Source organism: Pristiophorus japonicus, chromosome 6 (assembly GCF_044704955.1).
Source record: "Pristiophorus japonicus isolate sPriJap1 chromosome 6, sPriJap1.hap1, whole genome shotgun sequence".
NCBI classification, from domain to species: Eukaryota; Metazoa; Chordata; class Chondrichthyes; family Pristiophoridae; genus Pristiophorus; species Pristiophorus japonicus.
The window spans coordinates 233,786,453-233,808,166 of record NC_091982.1 but is presented as its reverse complement, the minus strand read 5'-3'; the positions used below and the strand labels follow the sequence as shown (position 1 = coordinate 233,808,166).

The following is a 21,714-nucleotide window of genomic DNA, read 5'->3' as shown; positions in this document are numbered from 1 at the left end:
TTGTGGTGACATAAATCACATGCAATAGTGAGATGGTAGTACAAGCTCAAGGGGCTGAATGGCCTCCTCCTGTTCAAGTTAGTTTCAAACACTGCAATTTTTCCATTTATGGTTTTCACCACAAAGGTCAAAGTAACAAACATCTTGATACAGATTTCCAACTGTTAAGGCATGCAACTGTAACATACCTGTGAATTAGCCTAGAAATTCCAAAACCCTACTAGTGCTTCTCAAATTGTGAAGCAGCATGTGCCTGTGTGCACTTATAACAGAATGATCTACAAATGGAATGCGTCACCAATATTTGCATTTTTCCCAGAAACATTTAATATGGCATAAAGATTAATCTTTATGTAAAAGTAACAGCAGTAAAAAAAAAGTGACGATTAGTTTGTGTAGTACATACACTAAAAAAAATGTACGGCAATGTTTACTTACTTCAAAAAATTCTTGGCCTTGCATATAGCATGCACTTCATGTTTCATCATAGGCTTACTTCTTGTGTCATTATTTGTGTAACTTTTTTAATAATGTCAACATGTAGAATAGAAAAATCCATCATTTTTGATTGCCAAAAACCATTTGCCCACCATGCAGACCTCCCGACACTAGGCAACACTGCTGCGCCTCTCCTGTCCAGTCACCCAGTTCCTCTTTCTTTGCTCGCTACGGAAGCCACCGAGCAAACATTAGGCCTGGCCATGTCTGGACTTCTCCTGCCTCTCCTCCTGGCCCTGCGCCACTTCAGGCCCACTCCCACCTTCTTCCCCATTCCTTCCCCATTCCATCCCCATTCCATCCCCACTCCCATATGCCACTATCCCTTCTGCCCGCCATCACTGCCTCTTCTCACCTGTTCTTGCCCGCTTTACACCTACCTGCTTTCCCGCTGTCTCACCAGACCCTGTTCCACTTTCTTTCTCAATCTCTGGCCCCACTCATTTCTCCCGCATGCTGCTCCCCTTGTGCTGATGTGAACAAAACAATATTGAAACATTTTGCATCTTTGCAAAAAAATGTGGCATTTTAATAATTTATGCTCTGTTTCGTTAACAAATAATTAAGACTCTGTTTTACAGTCTGTGCTCTGTTTTCTTGGAGGGTCAATTTTAAATATGCGCGATCTGATGTAGAAATGATGTGAACAGGATTAGTTCATATAAACCCTCTAATTCCACAATGTTAGACACTTTTGTTTCAAGGATTGTCACATTCACAGATCAGTTGAAAATACTACTGAATAAAGTTTTGGGGAGGAAGAGGTCTGCTTGGCGCCAGAGCAAACTTTTCAGAATCGTGTCCCCACCGTCATTTTGGTCCCAAGTCTTTACTAAATGTCACTCTTGAACAGAAAATACATTTTATTTATATAGTACCTTGCCACATCTAATAAGATGCACAGTATCGAAGCACTGACCACACTCGACCAGCTCCATTGGGCAGGCCACATTGTTTGCATGCCAGACACAAGGCTCCCAAAGCAAGCGCTTCTACTCCGAACTCCTACACGGCAAGCGAGCCCCAGGTCAGCAGAGGAAACATTACAAGGACACCCTCAAAGTCTCCTTGATAAAGTGCAACATCTCCACCGACACCTGGGAGTCCCTGGCCAAAATGGCGTCCCTAAGTGGAGGAAGAGCATCCGGGAGGGCGCTGAGCACCTCAAGTCTTGTTGCCAAGAGCATGTAGAAAACAAGCGCAGGCAGCGGAAGGAGAGTGCTGCAAACCAGACTCCCCACCCACCCTTTCCTCCAATGACTGTCTGTCCCACCTGTGACAGAGACTGTAATTTTCGTATTGGACTGTTCAGTCACCTGAGAACTCACTTTTGGAGTGGGAGCAAGTCTTGATTGAAGGACTGCCTATGATGATGATCAAGATATCCCAAAACAACTCACATACTGTGAATCAAGAATTCTGATAGAGTGAATAGGGAAAGAGTATTTTGTACCAGTATCGACAAACCAGCAGTTTAAGAGGTTAGGAGAAATGTCTTTACACGGAGGATTGTTGGAGCATGCAATGCTTTGCCAGAGTTGAGGTAGGAACTACTGCATCTTTTAAGGGAAAATTCATAACCCTGTTTCTGTTGCACATATTTATGGGAAGAGTGCAGGGAGATGCGAAGAGAGCTGGGTAGTGGGATGAATTTTGGATTTTACTCCAACATAGAGAGACAGCATAAACATGATCGGCTGCTTGGCCTCCTGCGATATAAACTTCTATGGTTGCTATATTGGTGAACACGGCAGCTAATTTGCATGTAGCTGTATCAATGAAACAAAATGACCAGTAAATCTATATTTGGTGGTGTGGGAGGAATGGCCAAGACACCTGGAGAATTTTTTGCTCTTCTTCGAATCAAGCCATGGGTTCTTTAAATTCTACCTGAATACATTCAAAAGACAATTAGCTAGAAATTTGTTTGCCCCCAAAAACGTGCGCAAGGATCATAATGCTGGATTAACCTGCACCCTATCAAAATAATGCGTGGCTGCACGCTCACCAGGTGGCTCAAGTTTGTGCGATGCCAGCACCAAGTAAAGCTAGTCTGCAGTAGGTGCTTCAACTGGCTGAGCAGGAAAAAGTATTATGGTGGTCACAACAGGGGAGAGAGCGTACTCCAAGATTCTCGGATGTAGCACTGGAAGCCTTGGTGCAGGAGTTGAGGGGTCCTGTTTTGACAGGGGGCCAGGAAGCCCTCAAGGCAAATGAGGAAAAGGCTATGGGAGTAGATAGCCGTCGTAGTCAATGGCAGAAGTGTAGCCCCGAGGACCTGGACGCAGTGCAAGAAGAGGTTTAATGCTCACACAAGGTCAGTGAATTCATCTTCAGATGCCATATCCCACCATCTGCACCACTAGCCTCACACACTGCTCAATGCACCACGCCCCACTCACTCACCTACCAGCAATCTCTACGAAACACAACTCAAAATCACATTCATAGCTTCATCTCACCCTCATACACTTACCACTGTTGCAAGCCTCACACCCACATCTTACAGCTTGCACACACAGTCAGTTATTCAACCATGACAGGTATATCACCCAAACAGATTGCACCATACTCACTGCCAACACTTCCTTTCTCTTGCAGGACAACGTGGCTCACAACCGGAGGCAGCAGGACCTAACTGGCAGGGGTCAGGTGTGCCTGCATAACGTTACCCCGATGGAGGAGACGGTGCTGGCCGTTATTGGGAGGGCAATCGCTGAGCCCATGGCCAGTGACAGGGCTGAAACAATACAAGATGACGGTATCCTCACATGCAAGCCTTCTTCCCACATCCCACTTCCCCCCTCATCCCACAATCTCTACATGGTGTAAGCATGCACCTCTTGATTTCCCCACCTCCCCTCTCCACAACTGTACCCTTGTGCCTTTCTCCTTTCAGATAGCGAAGAACTGCCACCAGGCTGAGCACTGGATAGAGGAACAGTAAATTGAGGCCTGAACCAATGTACACGTTAATTTTTTTTTTGGCGGCCCACTGAAAAGCTGACGAGCCGGCTACCTGGGAGGTCCGGAGAGCTGCGCACCACGCAACTTAAAGGAAAAATTGGCCTCAACTATTAATCCAGAGAAAGTGTTCAAATCCTAGTATGGCCATTTGAATTCAGTTTAGCAATCTGGAAATAAAAAGTTTGTATCTGTAAAAATGACCATGAAGCGGTCGGCTTGTTGCAAAATCCAAACTGGTTCACTAAATATCCTTTAGGGAAGGAAACCTGTTGTCCTTATTTGGTGTGGCCTAAATGTGATTCCAGTCCCATATCAATGTGGTTGACTGTTAACTGCCTCAAGTGGCCGAGTAAGCCCATCAGTTGGATCAAAAAACCCATACTACCACCTTCACAGCAATAAATGGTGGCCTTGCTGATGAGACCCACATCTCAACAATGAATTTTTAAAAAAGAACGAGCGATTTTTTAAAAAAAAATCACATGGCCTGAAGTGAGGCTTGAATCCACAACATTCTGACACAGAGCGAGAACAGCCAAGTTTGACTTGTTCTTCAATATTTCCTCTTACACTTGATGAGATCAACTATGGATAGCCCAGCTGGTATTAGTTTACTGTTAACTATCATCCTGCCACTCTATGGGCTCAATTTTTCCCAAAGCATTTTTTTTGCGTACTTGAAAAGTTACGCCCAATTTTTTGTGGGCCTAAGTACGCCCCAAAAAAAGCGTTGCAAGGTTCCCCGTTGGATCTCTTCATTTTGGCGTAGCTTAACCCGAGGGGGGTGGAGCTTTGATCTGCGCCAAAAAGATCGGGCTGCCATGGTAACCAGGGACACAATGCGAGCTGAGGCTGCAAAGTGAAGCATACAGCCAGCTCCCAACACAAAAAGAATTGAAAAACAACTATCACCACCTTACCTCTAACCCCGCCCAAAGGCGCATTCGCGGTCCGGCTCTCGCTCTCGGGACTGTGTGTGTGAACCAGGGACTTAGAATGGAACCGGACAGCCTTCCTTGTGAGAGAGAAAGAGAGAGAGAGAGAGAGAGAGAGAGAGAGAGAACCGGGGACAGAGAATGGAACTGGGCAGCCTTCGGGCAGGGTTGGAGGTAAGTTGCTGCTATGTGTTTTTCAATTCTCAGTGTATCCGGGCATCTGCTGCGCCGATTTCCTTAACTCTCCAGAAGGCTTTTCAGGACAAGCCACATACACTGGCCTAAGCAGAACTGGAGTAACTCTCAGCTGACCAAGCTTCCCCAAATGGCCAGAATTGGCCTAGGTGGCTGGTTACGCCCCTTTTGGCTGAATAAAAAAAACTGACTTAAAAAATTAATTACTAACTGAGTTACACTGGTGTAAATTGATTGGGGAAACTGGGGATTTTTAAGTTAGGCCAGAAAAAGCAGTCTGCTTCCAAAATGCGGCATAAATACTGGGGAACATTGAGCCCCATAATAGCACATAAACATAATACACTGCCAGAATTAGAGTCCAACTTAGTTTTTAAATAAAATGCGTAATTTACACTTTATTTAAAAGTTGATAACTATGTACATTTGACAGACATAATCAGTTGCCATGATATGTTGGGGGTGGGGGTGGGGGAGATATTTTCTATATTTATACTGCTCTTGCTCCGAGCTCCTTCCAATTCTTTGATTCAGTGTCAATCTGTGATATATTTTCAAAACCTAACATCGCTCGCTATGGTGACTCTTCTATTTACATTATCTCTGTATATTCTCAGCAGTTCTTCTGCAAAGTACATCGTCCAAATTTTGTAAATTAATTCGCTCAACCATCAAAACCCTCACCTACTGGCTCTGGAGTTTAGTGCAATTTATGAGGCAAATGACTTTAAATTAGAGTAGTGCAAAGACACAGATTCAAATCCCTGCTTGGCTCCTGCCTATCTGCACATGACAGCTCATGGCCAACTCCAAATCAGATGCCATGTTAAGTCCAAAAGAATGTGTGATGAGAAGGAGGTCAATGTAAATATATTCTTTTCGTTAAAATACCCAACAAATGTAGCAGAGAGAACTTAATAGTGCAATGGTAAAGTAATAGCTTTGTACCTTTCTGTCAGCAGCATGACAACCTGGCAGACTTTAAACTTTCTGATCAGTTCTGTAGCATTGTAGACAGTCTGTAACATAAGGGATCTGTCGGTGACAGTAATACACCTGCAGTGCTAAGGTCTCCATCTACCTCCCCACAACGTTACCCAACTCAGAACTTTGCTAAAATTAAAATGTTTTACAAACCAAGGAATTGTTGGAACTATTTTTCCATTGACCCACACCTCCATAATGACCAACCTGTGCATGGTAGGTACATAATTATAAAGGTCTTTGTCAAGCAGATTTCATAGCTATAGAATAACCTTTTGAAAGTTCCTAGATTTTCAGTTTACAAATAGCCTCTATTGTATATATCCCTGTTTCATTTCCACTTAATCTGGGATTAAAAAAAAGATTTCTAGGCTTGAATATCTAAATACAGGTTTGCACAGTCATTGGGGCAGACACTCCATTTCACTCGCATCCTCCTTCAAGGTTGATGTACCATCAAGGTCTATTCACAGAGCTGCAGTAGCAACACACTGGTGGAGGATTTAAAGAGTTCCATTCCACTGCTCTAAGGGACTCAAGATATCTGAGGTAAGTCATGACTAAAAGGTGTACGGGAAATACAAAAAGGACACAATAAGGCTGTTATGTTTAACAAAACCATTTTCTCTCAATGATCCAACAGCAGTCAACGTAGCAGACCTTGACCTCTACACCTCTTGTAGAGGTGTCTACCCGAGGAGTTAATTATGCCATTTGCAATAAATGGCTTACTGATTTACATTGTCTTGTGCTATGTTGCCCAATGCTCAGAAATGGTAGGCGTTACCAGTGGAACCAAGGACACACAGACTAAAGCAACTAATATATTTACTTATAATAAATATCAAGCACAAAAATTAGCAAATACTAAAAGGATCAATTACCCTTTGTAAGAATAGCTTCAGAATGATTACAAGAGATCTTGGTAAATGTCAGAAGTTCTGTTGTGAATACCAAATTTCACCTATTTTATCTTGTAGCAAACCTTCAGTACAAGCTTATCCTAGCATTTGCTGAGAGAGAGAGAGAGAGAGAGAGAGATTGATTGAGATTCAACTACAGCTTCCATTGACGACATAAGCATGCTGGTCGCCAGCTGGTCTATCAGAGAGCATTTTGTTGTGGCAGCATAGTCCATTGGGAAAGAAGCTAGCAAATCAGACCTGCAGAAGCACAGTTCCTGTTGGCCAATCACAAACGCTTAGACAGTAGCTCTGCAACCTTTATGTCTGGCTGACAAAATACATGTGATAAAGTGAGCAGTACTGCTCTAACAGGAGAAAAAAATCATCTCCACCGACCCAAACACACACCAATTCCTTGCAACGCTACTGAACCCTGGTGGAATATTCCAAATTCAATTCAAGTAGTCCACCCCAAAAATCAAATTCTCTGGATGGATCTTCAAAAGGAGCATCTTTAGTACCAAGTTCAGTTGTTACAGAGAAAACACATCTCCATTGTCGGGTTTATTTTACCAATCGCAATAGACTTCATTGTCTTCTAAACGTCTAATCCCACGACGGCGTCTCTTACCGGGCGAAGCAATAAGTCAAAAGGGAAGAGTAGATTTACGTACTATCCCAATTCTAGCTTGCCAACATGCTCAACAAAGTCAGACCCAAATTGGCTGAACCTACATACAACTTCCTGAATAAATTTGTCTGCAAAGCTGAAATGGTCTTCAACAATAGGTTTAGTTAGCACGTCTCCTTAATCGTGATTAAACATTGCCCTGTACAAACAGTGCAGCTGCAGCAAGCTCCATTTCATTGAGACAGAGTCTTTTTGTTGGCAGTTACTGTTAACAGTTGCATTCAAGGTCGCATTTTACACCAGCAGTAATCAATCATTTGCACAACATATTTAAACTCTGGGAACATGAAGGCCTCATTGCAGATTTGTATCCTTCACTTTTGAACCAGCTACAAATGTAATAACCATCATAAAACCGTAACAATTATTTTTTTTTAATGCAAAATGGATTCACCCATTTCCAAATTTCTCAAACAAAATCAAAGACTATGGTGCTGTGGGTTGGGGAGAGGGGGAGGCTTGAAGAATCTCTCTAAACAAGTGATGGTTAAGTGTAACTATTTTGAGAGGAAAACATATGGCTTTCATGAGGAAACACACAAAATGGGGCTAAAAGGCCATTTCTTGTGGGAAAAAAAATCCATTAATAAAATAGGTGCTATAAGCCTTCCCATTAAGAAAATCAAAGGAACATATCTTAGGTGCAAATACAATCAGTTCCTCCCCCCTCCCATGCATGAGCAAGGAATAAACTGGCCAATGTTTCAGTACTCAGCCAGAAGTGTAACAGAGGAACACTCCCGATCAATAAGAAAATAAAATCCAATTGACCAATAACTGTACATTCACATATTTGTATACAAGAACATCGACTGTTTGCTTTAAATTTGTTTTAGATTCTGCCAGCTCACACGGCAAGTGCTGAAGCTCTGTAAACTTGGACGAGATCCGAGCTGAGGTGGAGATCACAGCTTATTAAAAAAGGCAGGTGAAATACCAGGCAATATAAGCATGGTCAATGTGGTCTCCGGGACAGGTTTTCTATCATCTAAGGGGCCTGGGGGGAAAGAGAGAAATGTTTCAAATTTCACCCCCCCCCCCCCACCCCCCACCCCCCACCAATTGGCATCATTTAAAAAAAAATCTCTTCTCTTTTTGCCTCGCACAGGAGATTACATGGCAGTTGATGGGTATGGGGTGTCCAATCACGATGTTTCACATCATGACTGTGGAGGACAGGCTTGATAAACCAGATGATCATTCATAACATAAGAAATAGGAGCAGGACTAGGCCATACAGCCCCTCGAGCCTGCTCCGCCATTCAATAAGATCATGGTTGATCTGATCATGGACTCAGCCCCACTTCCCCGCCCGCTCCCCATAACCCCTTATCGTTTCAGAAACTGTCTATTTCTGTCTTAAATTTATTCAATGTCCCAAGCTTCCACAGCTCTCTGAGGCAGCGAATTCCACAGATTTACAACCCTCAGAGGAAAGTTCTCCTCATCTCAGTTTTAAATGGGCGGCCCCTTATTCTAAGATCATGCCCTCTAGTTCTAGTCTCCCCTATCAGTGGAAACATCCTGTCTGCATCCACCTTGTCAAGCCCCCTCATAATCTTATACATTTCGATAAGATCACCTCTCATTCCTCTGAACTCCAATGAGTAGAAGCCCGACCTACTCAACCTTTCCTCATAAGTCAAACCCCTCATCTCTGGAATCAACCTTGTGAACCTTCTCTGAACTGCCTCCAAAGCAAGGATATCCTTTCGTAAATATGGAAACCAAAACTGCAGGCAGTAGTCCAGGTGGCCTCACCAATATCCTGTATAACTGTAGCACGACTTCCCTGCTTTTATACTCCATCCCCTTTGCAATAAAGGCTAAGGTACCATTGACCTTCCTGATCACTTGCTGTACCTGCATACTAACCTTTTGTGTTTCATGCACAAGTACCCCCAGCTCCCGCTGTACTGCAGCACTTTGCAATCTTTCTCCTTTTAAATAATAACTTGCTCTTTGATTTTTTTTCTGCCAAAGTGCATGACCTCACACTTTCCAACATTATACTCCAGCTGCCAAACTTTTGCCAACTCACTTAGCCTGTTTATGTCCTTTTGCATATTTTTTGTGTCGTCCTCACACATTGCTTTTCCTCCCATCTTTGTATCGTCAGCAAACTTGGCTACGTTACACTCAGTCCCTTCTTTCAAGTCATTAATATAGATTGTAAATAGTTGGGGTCCCAGCACTGATCCCTGCGGCACCCTGCTAGTCACTGGTTGCCAACCAGAGAATGAACCATTTATCCCGACACACTGTTTTCTGCCCTTCAATTTCATATGGTGGTATCCAAGTCTCTGGAATGGGGCTTGAACTCATGACCTTGTGACTTGAAAGTGAGCGAGCTACCACTGAGCCAAGGCTGAAAAAAAATACACTGGATGTTGCATGAGAACAGGATAGTGTCCAGCCATGATCTTGCTTTCATGTGAATAGTTTGTTAACTCCCCTTCTCTGGACTATGGCTGCTTGGGTGAGGTACCTCCATGGAACCATATTCTGGTACGAGTCAGAGCTAGGGGAGACATTTAACAAACAATTTCTACATTGGATATTATACGATACATTTATCGGATTGTTCCAGTGAGCAGTTATTTTTCTCGTTAAGGCCTGAGCTTTAGCTGGTAGGATTAAAATATCACTGCTATTTGCAGAGCTTTCAAAAACTGATGTGAAAGTACAGATTGATCACTAGCAGTCTGTTTTTGACACGATTGGCATGCTAAAACAATGGGGAACTAGTATCACAAATCAGCAGCACCACAGAACAGAGTATTCACAACTTGAGCCGGCACTCTCGCTCTCAACTGTACTACACAGGCCACAAGACTATTAACCCTTGCTGAAAAATGGCCTGCTTCAAATACAAATGATCCTAATGCCGCACATTCTAACAAAGGGAGCAGTGAATTTACATAGCTTTCTCTTGACTCAGATAGAAAAACATGCAGCTCATGCTGCCCCTGGCCATTATTTCTGGAAATAGCGATGAACTTAGATTTAATGGCAGAGAAAAAAATAAAGTCATTCAGCAATGGAAAAGTTTTTTTTTGGCAGCTTCTATATTGTGTAAGAGAACAGTCAAAGTCACCTCCGCTTCTAGATGAGAAATTTATCTGCAACATTTACAGATGCTTAGGCTAGAGGTGCTAAAGATAATTCTCCAAACTTTGCTTGTTAGTGCCTAATAAAGCATTGCCCATTTTGCAGACTGCGAGCAGTGTTTTAACTAGCTGAATACTGCTGAACCTTCAGACTATGTTTTACATTTTAGGAAAGCAAGGCTGGGTGGAAGCTTGAAGGGAACTAACCCTAAACAAGGAACTTTTAAGTTTTTAGAACAGGAGAGTGAGAGAGAGAGAGAGAGAGAGAGAGAGAGAGAGAGAGTGAGAGTGAGAGTGAGAAGGCAGGTTATTTAGATAAATGCAGAAACTTTATCCGCAGTACTGACAAATTATTTAAGGGCCTTAACATGCCACTTTTATCATTATAAATCAGTGTATACAGAGCATCCGCTCCAACCTCTATACACAGGTAAGTGGGGGGGGAGGGGGGGCGGGGGGTGTAAGCATCGGCTCCCCAAGGATTGTTGGATATCTGGACTTTGCGATTTAATATTTCTCACTGCAGAAAAAAGCTGGCAGCCCCTGTTATGGGAGGGGCCCAGGTAATTTTCCATGTTGTACATGAAAAATCCACATCTGATGGGCGGGGGTGGTCTGGGAAGTTACAATGGCCAGGAGATGGCAACTCATCACAGGTAATGGGCAAAGATGGAGGGTCCATTGTTAAGCAATGTGAACTGGTCAGTGATCAAGCCATTACCTGGAATGAGATAACCCCGAGAGGCGGGAAACCAGAACAATAGAAAGCCATTAAGCCCAGACCGGTTGGAAGCGAGACCCCATCACCAGCCATCAATGGAATACACATGGGCCACTCAGACAGAAACCTCGAAACAAGGAAAACTTTATTGGGCCAGAAGAAGCAAACAAACGGGATCCTCGAAACAAGGGAAAACTTTATTTGGTCAGAAAAGGCAAACCAACTTTGGATATAAAAGGTGGCCGCATGGCCATAGCTTTCTCTCTTGCTTCACCTCTACAAGGACGGAGCACTCCGTCTGAGATGGAGAGAAAAAACCATATGGAACCAGAAGAGACACCAGGAGAAGCAGCGAGTAAGATAACGAATAGGTGAGCATCATCCCTGCCCACGCATTTTAAGATCACAGCCACTGTGAGGAGGTGTCATGTGTTTTCCCAATCAAACCTTAGAAGGGTTTTAGTGGGGAGGTTTTGCTGCAAGGACCATAGGGGTGCCGGTTGGTACAGATTCGGGGATACACTGTGGATCCGAGCAGAGGGTTTAGACGTTGGGTACTTCGCGATAGGGGTAGTTTAGACACGCCAGGGTATTGGATCGTACTACATCGTCACTGTATTTACTTGTAGTTCTGCTGTGTTGAGGTAGCTTTAATAAAGCATTGATTGTAACGTGTGGATGCGTCAAAAACACCCAAGGGAAACCACTTACAAGGGGGGAGGGGGAGGCAAGAGGGAGAGGGATTATTACATTTTAAATTGTGTCTTAATACCTTAACATATATAGATTCAACGCTCTTATGACAAAATGCAATTTAAACAGAACACACTGGACAGGTAACAAAAGCTCCAGAAAAAATAAAAATAACTTGCTCAAGTCAACTGACCTTCACACAAGGTAAATGAAAGTCAAAACTGAACTCTATACTGCGCATGTGTATTAAAAATTGTGCTAAATAATTAAGTAATGACATTTTTCTCATGTCTCTTTACAAAAAATTTAAACCCAGTATGTTAAGTGGTCTGATGACATGACATGACATGATCCACCTAATGTCTTGGTCATGACATTAAGGCGAGTGCCAAACAGATTCAAGATGATCCCAGAATGAAGGCGGCCAGGCAAGGGGTGGGGAGTGGGGGAACAAAAATATAAGACCATCTGTCGTGGGCTACTCTAGTACTCCTAGGGAGTCCAAGGAGATTGTCCATCTGGAAGACTGTTGGAAAACAAAAATAGGAATGCAGAAGAAATTGCCACTTCATATCACATCATTTTATAGTACAAATTCACGTGAAACATTATGGATGTTTACAGCACTTTACTTAAAATATTCAAACAATTATTAAAATCCTGTGTTTCTAGACAAATCCCTTTTGTCAAATATCACAGAAGCAAATTAGAAAATCTCCTACTTTGAACAATCGAGCAGACACTAATGGTGAATCTGTGTACTGAACATGGACATTGTCTTGCCTGGTGAAAGTAGTGTGTGCTGGTAGCTCTTCAAGGTTCAGTGGCAATGTTTCAACATAATTACAATGACATCACTTCACAATCTCCTAGCAGCTCCCTCAGGACTGTTACAACTGGCATAAAGGCTTGGCCATACATCATAAAACAGCTTTGTGACATCACAGACCAAAGGAACACTTGCATTCATGTTCAGAATTATCATTTAGGACATGGTTGGTGTTCCTAATTTGAAATCTTGTTACCTAAAATTAAATCACAACCACGAAGGCAAACCAACAAAACAGTCCTGGATGAAGTAAAGAGATGATTATACAAGTGTACAAGACAATTGAAATTTCAAACAAGTACTTAATGCTGTACACTGACATGAACAGTGGTTTGATACCACTCAGTCATAATGTACAAAGATAGAAACACGCAACATTGTGCCTTACTCTCAGTCATCTTTTATTTTTTCACTCTGGTCCCTCTCATTCACTCACTCCTCCCTGATCCCAAGGCTGTGTGGTCTCCTGTCTGATTCTTTGAATCTCTCCCGCCCCACCACCCATACCTATACTCCGATCAACCTCTGCCCTATTACTGTCATCTCAATCAATCCAAAGCGTTCTTGCCTACCCTTGATTTTTCATTTTTCCCCCTCCACTGAGCCACCAAGGCACGGTGCCCCCCATCTGCCTCGGGTCTCGGCTCGCCCTTTTCCTCACAATGCCTTTCTCCCTGCCCATCCCTTGCTGTCCTAAACATTCATCGAATTGCCAAAGAAATGTGTTCTCGTTTTATGCCTCGGCTATCTGCATGTATTACTGTGCTTTGGTTTCCTCTACCAGTCACTCAAAACTCCCCAAGGCCACCCCCTCAATTTTAATTCCGCTTAACCATCAGAATACCAAGCCCATACATTCAAACACGCACTCAATGTCTTATTTCAGCAGCATTAGGTCACTGACTACATTATGTCTATTTCCTGACTTGGAAAGCCTTAAATTAGTTAAGTTTTTCCAATGAATAAAAATAGAAAAACAATTTTACTGCACAGCAGATAATTCTTGTGCATAAACCACTATGCAGTTTGTTACAGACTACTAAATGATACTTCAGCCAGATTAAAAACAAGAATCACTTACCCTTTTTGAATTTGTGTACTGGAAGTTTTTTCAGCTGATCTTTACGCAACCTGTTCCTTCTTGCCCTGTGTCTATCTTGAATAAACTTTGAAATCTAGAAAGTGAATAAAACAGTGAGCAGATTTTGAAATATTGATTTATTCTAGAATGTGTGTACTCCAAAATGAAAGATTTTTTCCCTCTTGTTTAAGGGAAATTATCCCAACTTGTCAATCAATAAATCTCAAATGGCATCCACATTCAAAGAAAAGGACTTGCATTTATATAGCACCTTTCACATCCTCAGGATGTCCCAAAATATCTTACAGCCAATTAGCACTTTTATAATGCAGAAACTCTGACAGCCAGTGTGTGTACAGCAAGCTCCCACAAACAGCAATGAAATAAATGAATCGTAATTTGTTTTATTAATGTCGATCGAGGGATAAATATTGTCCAGAACATGAAGAACTCTCCTGTTCTTATTCGAATAGTGCTGTGGGATATCTTACGTCCAGCTGAGGCGGCAGACGGGACTTTGGTTTAAGGTCTCATCCAAAGGACAGCACCTCCAACAGTGCAGCGCTCCCTCAGTACTGTACTGCAGTGTCAGCCGAGATTACATGCTGAAGTCTCTGGAATGGGACTTGAACCCGCAAGCTTCTGATGTTGGAGAGTGCTACCCACTGAGCCACTGATAACACCTACCTGGAGTTTAAAAATAAAATTAAAGCTATATATTTATATTTCCACTGTGCTGTTTTTACACAGAAGAAACATCCCATAGGCGACTGGCCGGGGTGACAGACTCGCATACAACATCTAAGACTACTGGATGTCAGGAGGCAATCTCGCATTTTTCTGTGGATTTTTGTGTTTAAGGTGAAGGATGTTTGCACAAGGAAATGAAACACTTTTCCTATTTAGCATTCAGTATCTGAACCAATCAATCAATCCCCCAGACCCGACATATCGCAGTGAATGAGCGATTGCAGAAAAATATTTTCCTACTCTACCTCAACAGTACGAGTTAACCCCAAGTGCAGAGGAGCAGCCGTTCCTATACAAGGGCACCGTTTCCATTTTCAATAGCAGATCACACTTGAGGGTTCACAAAGTAAAACTGACAATTTAGTGCTAAATTAGGAGCAGGTTGGAAGAGAGATGCCAAGGCAGGGGGGGCTTAGAAGGATAATGCACAGACTTGATGACTGAAGGTTCTCTCACTCACTGGTAGTGGGAGGAACCGAGGGGAACACAGTAGGCCAAAGTGGGAAGAGCAATAGACATGTGGTGGGACATAGGATGAGAGAAGATTCAAAGGTAGGGTGGGGCAAGGTAATGGGGTGATTGAGGATGAGGATTTTAAAGTCAATATATAAGGAATTGTAACACAAAGGAAGTTGGTGCGGATAGACATACAAGACTAGTACTTGATAGAATGCAAGCAGCAGAGCTTTGGATGAGTTAAAGAAACATAGAAAATAGGTGCAGGAGTAGGCCATTCATCCCTTCGAGCCTGCACCACCATTCAATATCATGGCTGATCATTCACCTCAGCACAGCTTTCCTGCTTTCTCTCCAGCCCCTTGATCCCTTTAGCCGTAAGGGCCACATCTAACTCCCTCTTGAATATATCCAATGAACTGGCAATGAGACCTGGGTGTCATGGTTCATCAGTCATTCAAAGTTGGCACGCAGGTACAGCAGGCGGTGAAGGCGGCAAATGGTATGTTGACCTTCATCGCTAGGGGATTTGAGTATAGGAGCAGGGAGGTCTTATTGCAGTTGTACAGGGCCTTAGTGAGGCCTCACCTGGAATATTGTGTTCAGTTTTGGTCTCCTAATCTGAGGAAGGACGTTCTTGCTATTGAGGGAGTGCAGCGAAGGTTCACCAGACTGATTCCAGGGATGGCTGGACTGTCATATGAGGAGAGACTGGATCAACTGGGCCTTTATTCACTGGAGTTTAGAAGGATGAAAGGGGATCTCATAGAAACATATAAGATCATTGATGTATATTGTAAAGAGCTGGGGTCCTAGCACTGAGCCCTGCGGCATTCCACTAGTCACTGCCTCCCATTCCGAAAAAGACCCATTTATCCCGACTCTCTGCTTTCTGTCTGCCAACCAATTCTCTATCCACACCAGTACATTACCCCCAATACCATGTGCTTTGATTTTGCACACCAATCTCTTATGTGGGACCTTGTCAAAGGCCTTTTGAAAGTCCAAATACACCACATCCATTGGTTCTCCCTTGTCCACTCTACTAGTTACATTCTCAAAAGATTCCAGAAGATGTGTCAAGCATGATTTCCCTTTCATAAATCCATGCTGACTTGGACTGGTCCTGTCATTGCTTTCTAAATGCACTGCTAATTCTGCACAAAATGCCTCTAACCAGCAATTACAATTGCTGAGAAGAACAACAAGAACAAGGGGTGAGAGTCACTAGTGAATACAAGATTTAGAATCAGGCAGCAATTCCAGTGAACATAATTTCCCTTTAAAAACTGAGTAAACGTCACAAGATTGGAAATGACTTTACAGTTAATAAGTCCCGTGTCATGAGGCTTTCCTTTGATCAAAAGTACAGTAACTCCTGTATTAGTTCCATGAAGAGATCAGTTCAACTATCAGCCATTTTTGCATGTGATTCCTCAAAGTAGCATGCTCACCAAGCCAGAAAATTCCACTACACAGCTGATGTATATTTTAGCTCGGTTAAATTTTACATGCGATGCGATACCAATGCCCAACTATTTACTTTGGCCTGCTTGAAGAAATACTTAAGTTACACGGAGATGAGTATCCGGTGACGGATATGAAATGTGCACTAATGTATTCAAAATTTTAATATTTTTACAGAAGATATTTTTTTTGAAGATGCTAAAGTGGAATTGCACAGTGCATTGCTGCTAAGTAAATATCGAATATGGTACAAGGTAGGTCAAGTTGACGGCTATATTCTGAATATTTTGGAAAGGCTATCTACATGGGGGCAGCCTGATGGGATAGTCCAGCAAAGTACCGTGTCATGGAGTGAGAATGAAGGAATCCCCATAAGAATTCCTGATCCTAACTGGTCATTGAGGTGGCGTCAAGTGGAAGCCAACGGAACAAAAAAATCAGAGGTTGAGTCACCCAAATACACCTCTTAGCTGCTGGTTATGGGGCAACATTGATAGGCCACTTGCCTGTCCTTTAGGCCACATGCTGGTGTGTGGAGATCCTAGTGGGGAAGATTAACACTGTTTAATACAAAAATTAGTTAAATCAATTTGTTGTCATCATCTTGATATTAGTAAGCTTTTCTATTTTTAAGTTGGGGATGCAATATAACAACATTTTTGTAAAGAATACTATCTGGCTGGTGCATCAATAGTTCTTCCAAGGATCCTTTATGCAACAATTACTGATTCATACAGAAAATTTTAAACTTGATTTCTAATTCCTTGAATTTAATAAAGCCTAATGGCACACAACCCTCAATAAAAATGTAAAACAAATTGTAAAACATACTTGTTTTAACTGATAATTATGCCACTAAAAGTGCAGTCTGCATGAAGCCCTAGTTAAAATTTGAAATGTTATTTCAATGTCTAAAACACAACAACCTTTGTTAAATGTGGATTTCAAATATCCATGATTAAATTCAAAATAATGTTTTTAACAACTGCATTAGGAAAAGAATGCGAGGAACAAGTCTCAGTTCAGGATTTTGCATCATTTCATATATTAGCATGGATAGAGAGGATTAGCCAACTAATAGAAAACAGAGTCGGGATAAATGGGTCATTTTCCGGTTGGCAAACAGTAACTAGTAGGGTGACGCAGGGATCAGTGCGGGGGCCTCAACTATTTACAATCTATATTAATGACTTGGATGAAGGGACCGAGTGCAATATAGCCAAGTTTGCTGATGATACATAGTCATCATCATCATAGGCAGTCCCTCAGAATTGAGGAACACTTGCTTCCACTCCTGAAGTGAGTCCTTAGGTGGCTGAACAGTCCAATACGAGAGCCACATTCCGTGTCACAGGTGGGACAGATAGTCGCTGAGGGTAAGGGAAGGTGGGACAGGTTTGCCGCTGCCGGCGCTTGATTTCTGCATGCTCTCGGCGATGAGACTAGAGATGCTCAGCGCCCTCCCGGATGCACTTCCTCTACTTTGGCCAGGGACTCCCAGGTGTCGGTGGGGATGTTGCACTTTATCAGGGAGGTTTTGAGGGTGCCCTTGTAACGTTTCCTCTGCCCAGCTTTGGTTCATTGCCGTGAGGGAGTTCCGAGTAGAGCGCTGGCTTTGGGAGTCTCGTGTCTGGCATGCGGACAATGTGGTCTGCCCAGCGTAGCTGATCAAGTGTGGTCAGTGCTTCAATGCTGGGGATGTTGGCCTAGTTGAGGACGCTAATGTTGGCGAGTCTGTCCTCCCAGGGGATTTGTAGGATCTTAGACATCGTTGGTGGTATTTCTCCAGCGACTTGAGGTATCTTGGCCTTTATTGCAAAGGGGATGGAGTATAAAAGCAGGGAAGTCTTGCTACAACTCTATATAAGGTAGTGGTGAGGCAACACCTGGAATACTGCGTGCAGTTTTGCTTTCCATATTTATGAAAGATTATACTTGTGTTGGAAGCAGTTCAGTGAAGATTCACTAGGTTGATTCCAGGGATGAGGGGGTTGGACTTATGAGGAAAGGTTGAGTAGGTTGGGACTCTACTCATTGGAATTCAGAAGTATGAGAGGTGATCTTATCGAAACGTATAAGATTATGAGGGGGGCTTGACAAGGTGGATGCAGAGAGGATGTTTTCACTGATAGGGGAGACTAGAACTAGAGGGCACGATTTCAGAATAAGGGGCCGCCCATTTAAAACTGAGATGAGGAGGAATTTCTTCTCAGAGGGTTGTAAATCTATGGAATTCTCTGCCCCAGAGAGCTGTGGAGGCTGGGTCATTGAATATATTGAAGGCGGAGATACAGATTTTTGAGCGATAAGGGGTTGTGGGGAGTGGGCAGGGAAGTGGAGCAGAGTCCATGCTCAGATCAGCCATGATCTTATTGAATGGCGGAGCAGGCTTGAGGGGCCAAATGGCCTGCTTCTGCTCCTATTTATGTTCTTATGCTCAGTTGAGACGACAAAGCCAATAAATGGTAAAACAGACTTAATTATGGAGCCAAAGGCAGAAGCTCCAATGCACACTTGGCACAGATTCAAGTTTTTTTTTTAAATCAGCTATGATGAGTTTGACTACATAGAAAATAGGTGCAGGAGTAGGCCATTCAGCCCTTCTAGCCTGTACCGCCATTCAATGAGTTCATGGCTGATACCTGGAAGTGATTAAATCTATCCAGAGATTCATACAAGTTATATACAGATTAATAAATACACCATTTCAACCCCTTGATTGGTAACATCCACGTTTTCATTATTCTAGAGATACCTGGGACTGATTACTAGGTAAGTAATCTAATCAAAAAGTGCAGATCTTTACCGGAGTAATTGGGTGCCTGAGAATTATTGCAAGGGTGTAATCTAAGCAAGGGACTCAGATCACATCAACAACCAGAAGAAAAAAGGCTGATCTGTTTACAATAGTTATCTGATTCCCAAGATTAGCCTGGAGTCTTAGTTGCATCAGTATTGGATCCTCTGTCTGAGAGGATAGAGAGAAATGAAATAAGTGACCACTGTTCTTTTGGATGAGATATTGAGGCCCCAAATGCCTTCTCAAGTGGACATCGAATATCCCGTGGCACTTTATGACAAATAGCAGATCATCACCCTGTGTCCTCGTTAACATTTATCTCTCCATCAATATGACCAATAACAGATTACCCTGGTCATTTATCACATTGCTGTTTGTGGGAGATTGCTGCGCACAAATTGGTTGCCGAGTTTCCTACATGACAACAGTGACTACACTTCCAAAGTACTGCATTGGCGATAAAGCACTTTGGGATGTCTCGAGGTCGTGAAAGTCGCTATATAAATGCAAGTCTGTCTTTTTTTCCCACTTTGGAACTCAAGATCATACCAACTCAATGATGGAACTGAAGCCTCCTCTTATTGATGGCTGTTAAGCGCCTTAAGCATAAGGTCTTTATGCACTCAACAGAGTTCTCAGAGGTCAAAAGCCCACAGCACAAAACTTCATGCTAATTAATACCAATCTTTCAGCTCCATTCAAAAAGACCCCGAGGACAGATGGTTTGCAAAATTAAACCATCATACTACACCTGTGGTGTATTATGTGGCAGGTCGGGCCTTATTTCACATTCTCAGTCTAACAGAGGTTTTATGGAAGAATCGCTACAACTGACAGCTTGTTTAATGCTGTTACTAGATGCAAAAAGGAAAAATGTTGAATATATATATTCAAGTTCCCAGTAATGTCATGGCAAATCACTAGAATTTTTTTAAGACGGCAAATACATTTACAAATAGAGAATTAATACCTGCTCACAGATACGTGCTATGGTAACAGTTTTGCCACCAATATAAACTCACTGGGATCAGTTATTCCCTTGGCACAGGTGAGACTAACAACAGACAGCAATGCCAAGCAGGTACAGGTAAGCTATTCATTACAGTACACATTAAAAACACAGCTCAAGCTTTGCAACATCTTAATGTGATGGCATTTTCACAAAGCGATAGTTATACATTTAAGTATAAATGAATACGTACCATAAAAACAGCAATCAGGATTAAACAGATTCCCACTATGATGAGAAATGGAATTAGATAGTACTCCAATGGAAGGCTAAAATCAGGCAGGATCACTATATGGCCACTGTGGAGAAACACAATAACAAAGAATGTTTGCAGATAGTTACGATACCGCAACTGATGGTGGCCAAGGCATAATTCTAGAAATGCTGCTAGAATACACATAACAATAATGATCATCATATTGGTTTGCCGATTACATTGTTACATTAGTAGTGATGTAGGCAGCATAGGTTGACACACAACAGCTGCGCAAAAAAAGGAAGCCCAGATTTTCTGAACTGGTATTTATGAACGGAGGCCATTGTGACCATTTGCCTTGATGCAATAGTACCAAGTCTGATGTCATGGTGACTACACTGGAGCTAGACTATGATGTAATTGTGACAACCCAACACCTAAAACTTGCAAGCGTAATTGTGATCAACCTTATGATTTGGGGATTTTTGCGTGTTTTGATTTGAAAGCAATCATAGCTTCACTCAACTGTTGAAAAAAAATCTTTAAAGTTATTGCCTCAACAAATCTCAGATCAGAATTCAATTTTACCTTTTCTTTTAAAATAAGAAAAATTTACAAAAAATATTACAACCTAAAGTGCAGAGGAAGCTAGTGACATGGGCAGTAACTGAAATAGAAAAGAAAAATGCATTTTAAACAATCACTTGCCAGAGTGTTTCCAACAAAGGGAGCATAGTAAACTTTAAAAAAAATTCATTTCTTAAAAATCATTCCTGAGGTGCATTCGTTTCGCTGGCAAGGCTTGAGTAAATGAAAATCATCTGGCTTCAGCCCTATTTTTTTTTAAGCGATGATGCCCAAGATATTACTTGAAGAAGGATTGCCAAATTGCTGAGCCAATGATTTCTGATTTCACCACTGATGAATTCTGATGAAATAGTGGAATTTGGGCTGATGATTGGGCAAGAGCATCTTTAAAATAATTGGCAAGTCCATTGATTTTGCAGGCAAAATCCACTTACGTTTCTTTGCCATGATGCTGTTTAATGTCAGGCCATTCTGATTAAAATGGGATGGTTGAGAGGCATACATTAATGCTATCTATGCGAATGGCCAACTCGGAATCTACTGTACTGTTCTACCTTGCGGTGCAACAATAAGAACACCATAATGGTGCAAAAAGTGGTATTTTTAACATTTTAATTGTTCCAAAATTTGCTCATATTGGATTGCAGTTGTTTATATACATTTATTCAACAACCAGACTCTTCAATGTTAGCTATTTTAGGAAAGTCTAGAACATCCAATCGTACTTTATTGTCTACCAGAATTGTGCCAAATTCAGCTCCGCAGTGTTGTTTCAAAGTTTCACATTTCAGTTTTACATTGAAGTTCAACTGGCCCTTTCACAACAAAAAGCTTCTGAC

General features: G+C 42.2%; 1 protein-coding gene across 2 annotated transcripts in view; it reads right to left on the bottom strand.

Annotated features, from left to right (window-relative positions):
• Window positions 1-21,714, bottom strand: part of rnf13 (ring finger protein 13) — a 301,732-nt gene that overhangs the window by 83,314 nt on the left and 196,704 nt on the right. For both annotated transcript variants that reach the window (XM_070883720.1, XM_070883721.1), the window contains exons 7-8: window positions 20,285-20,390; window positions 13,610-13,703 (exon numbers count right to left, since the gene is read on the bottom strand). In XM_070883720.1, the coding sequence (XP_070739821.1) occupies window positions 13,610-13,703; window positions 20,285-20,390 (200 nt within the window). The remainder of the gene's footprint in view (window positions 1-13,609; window positions 13,704-20,284; window positions 20,391-21,714) is intronic.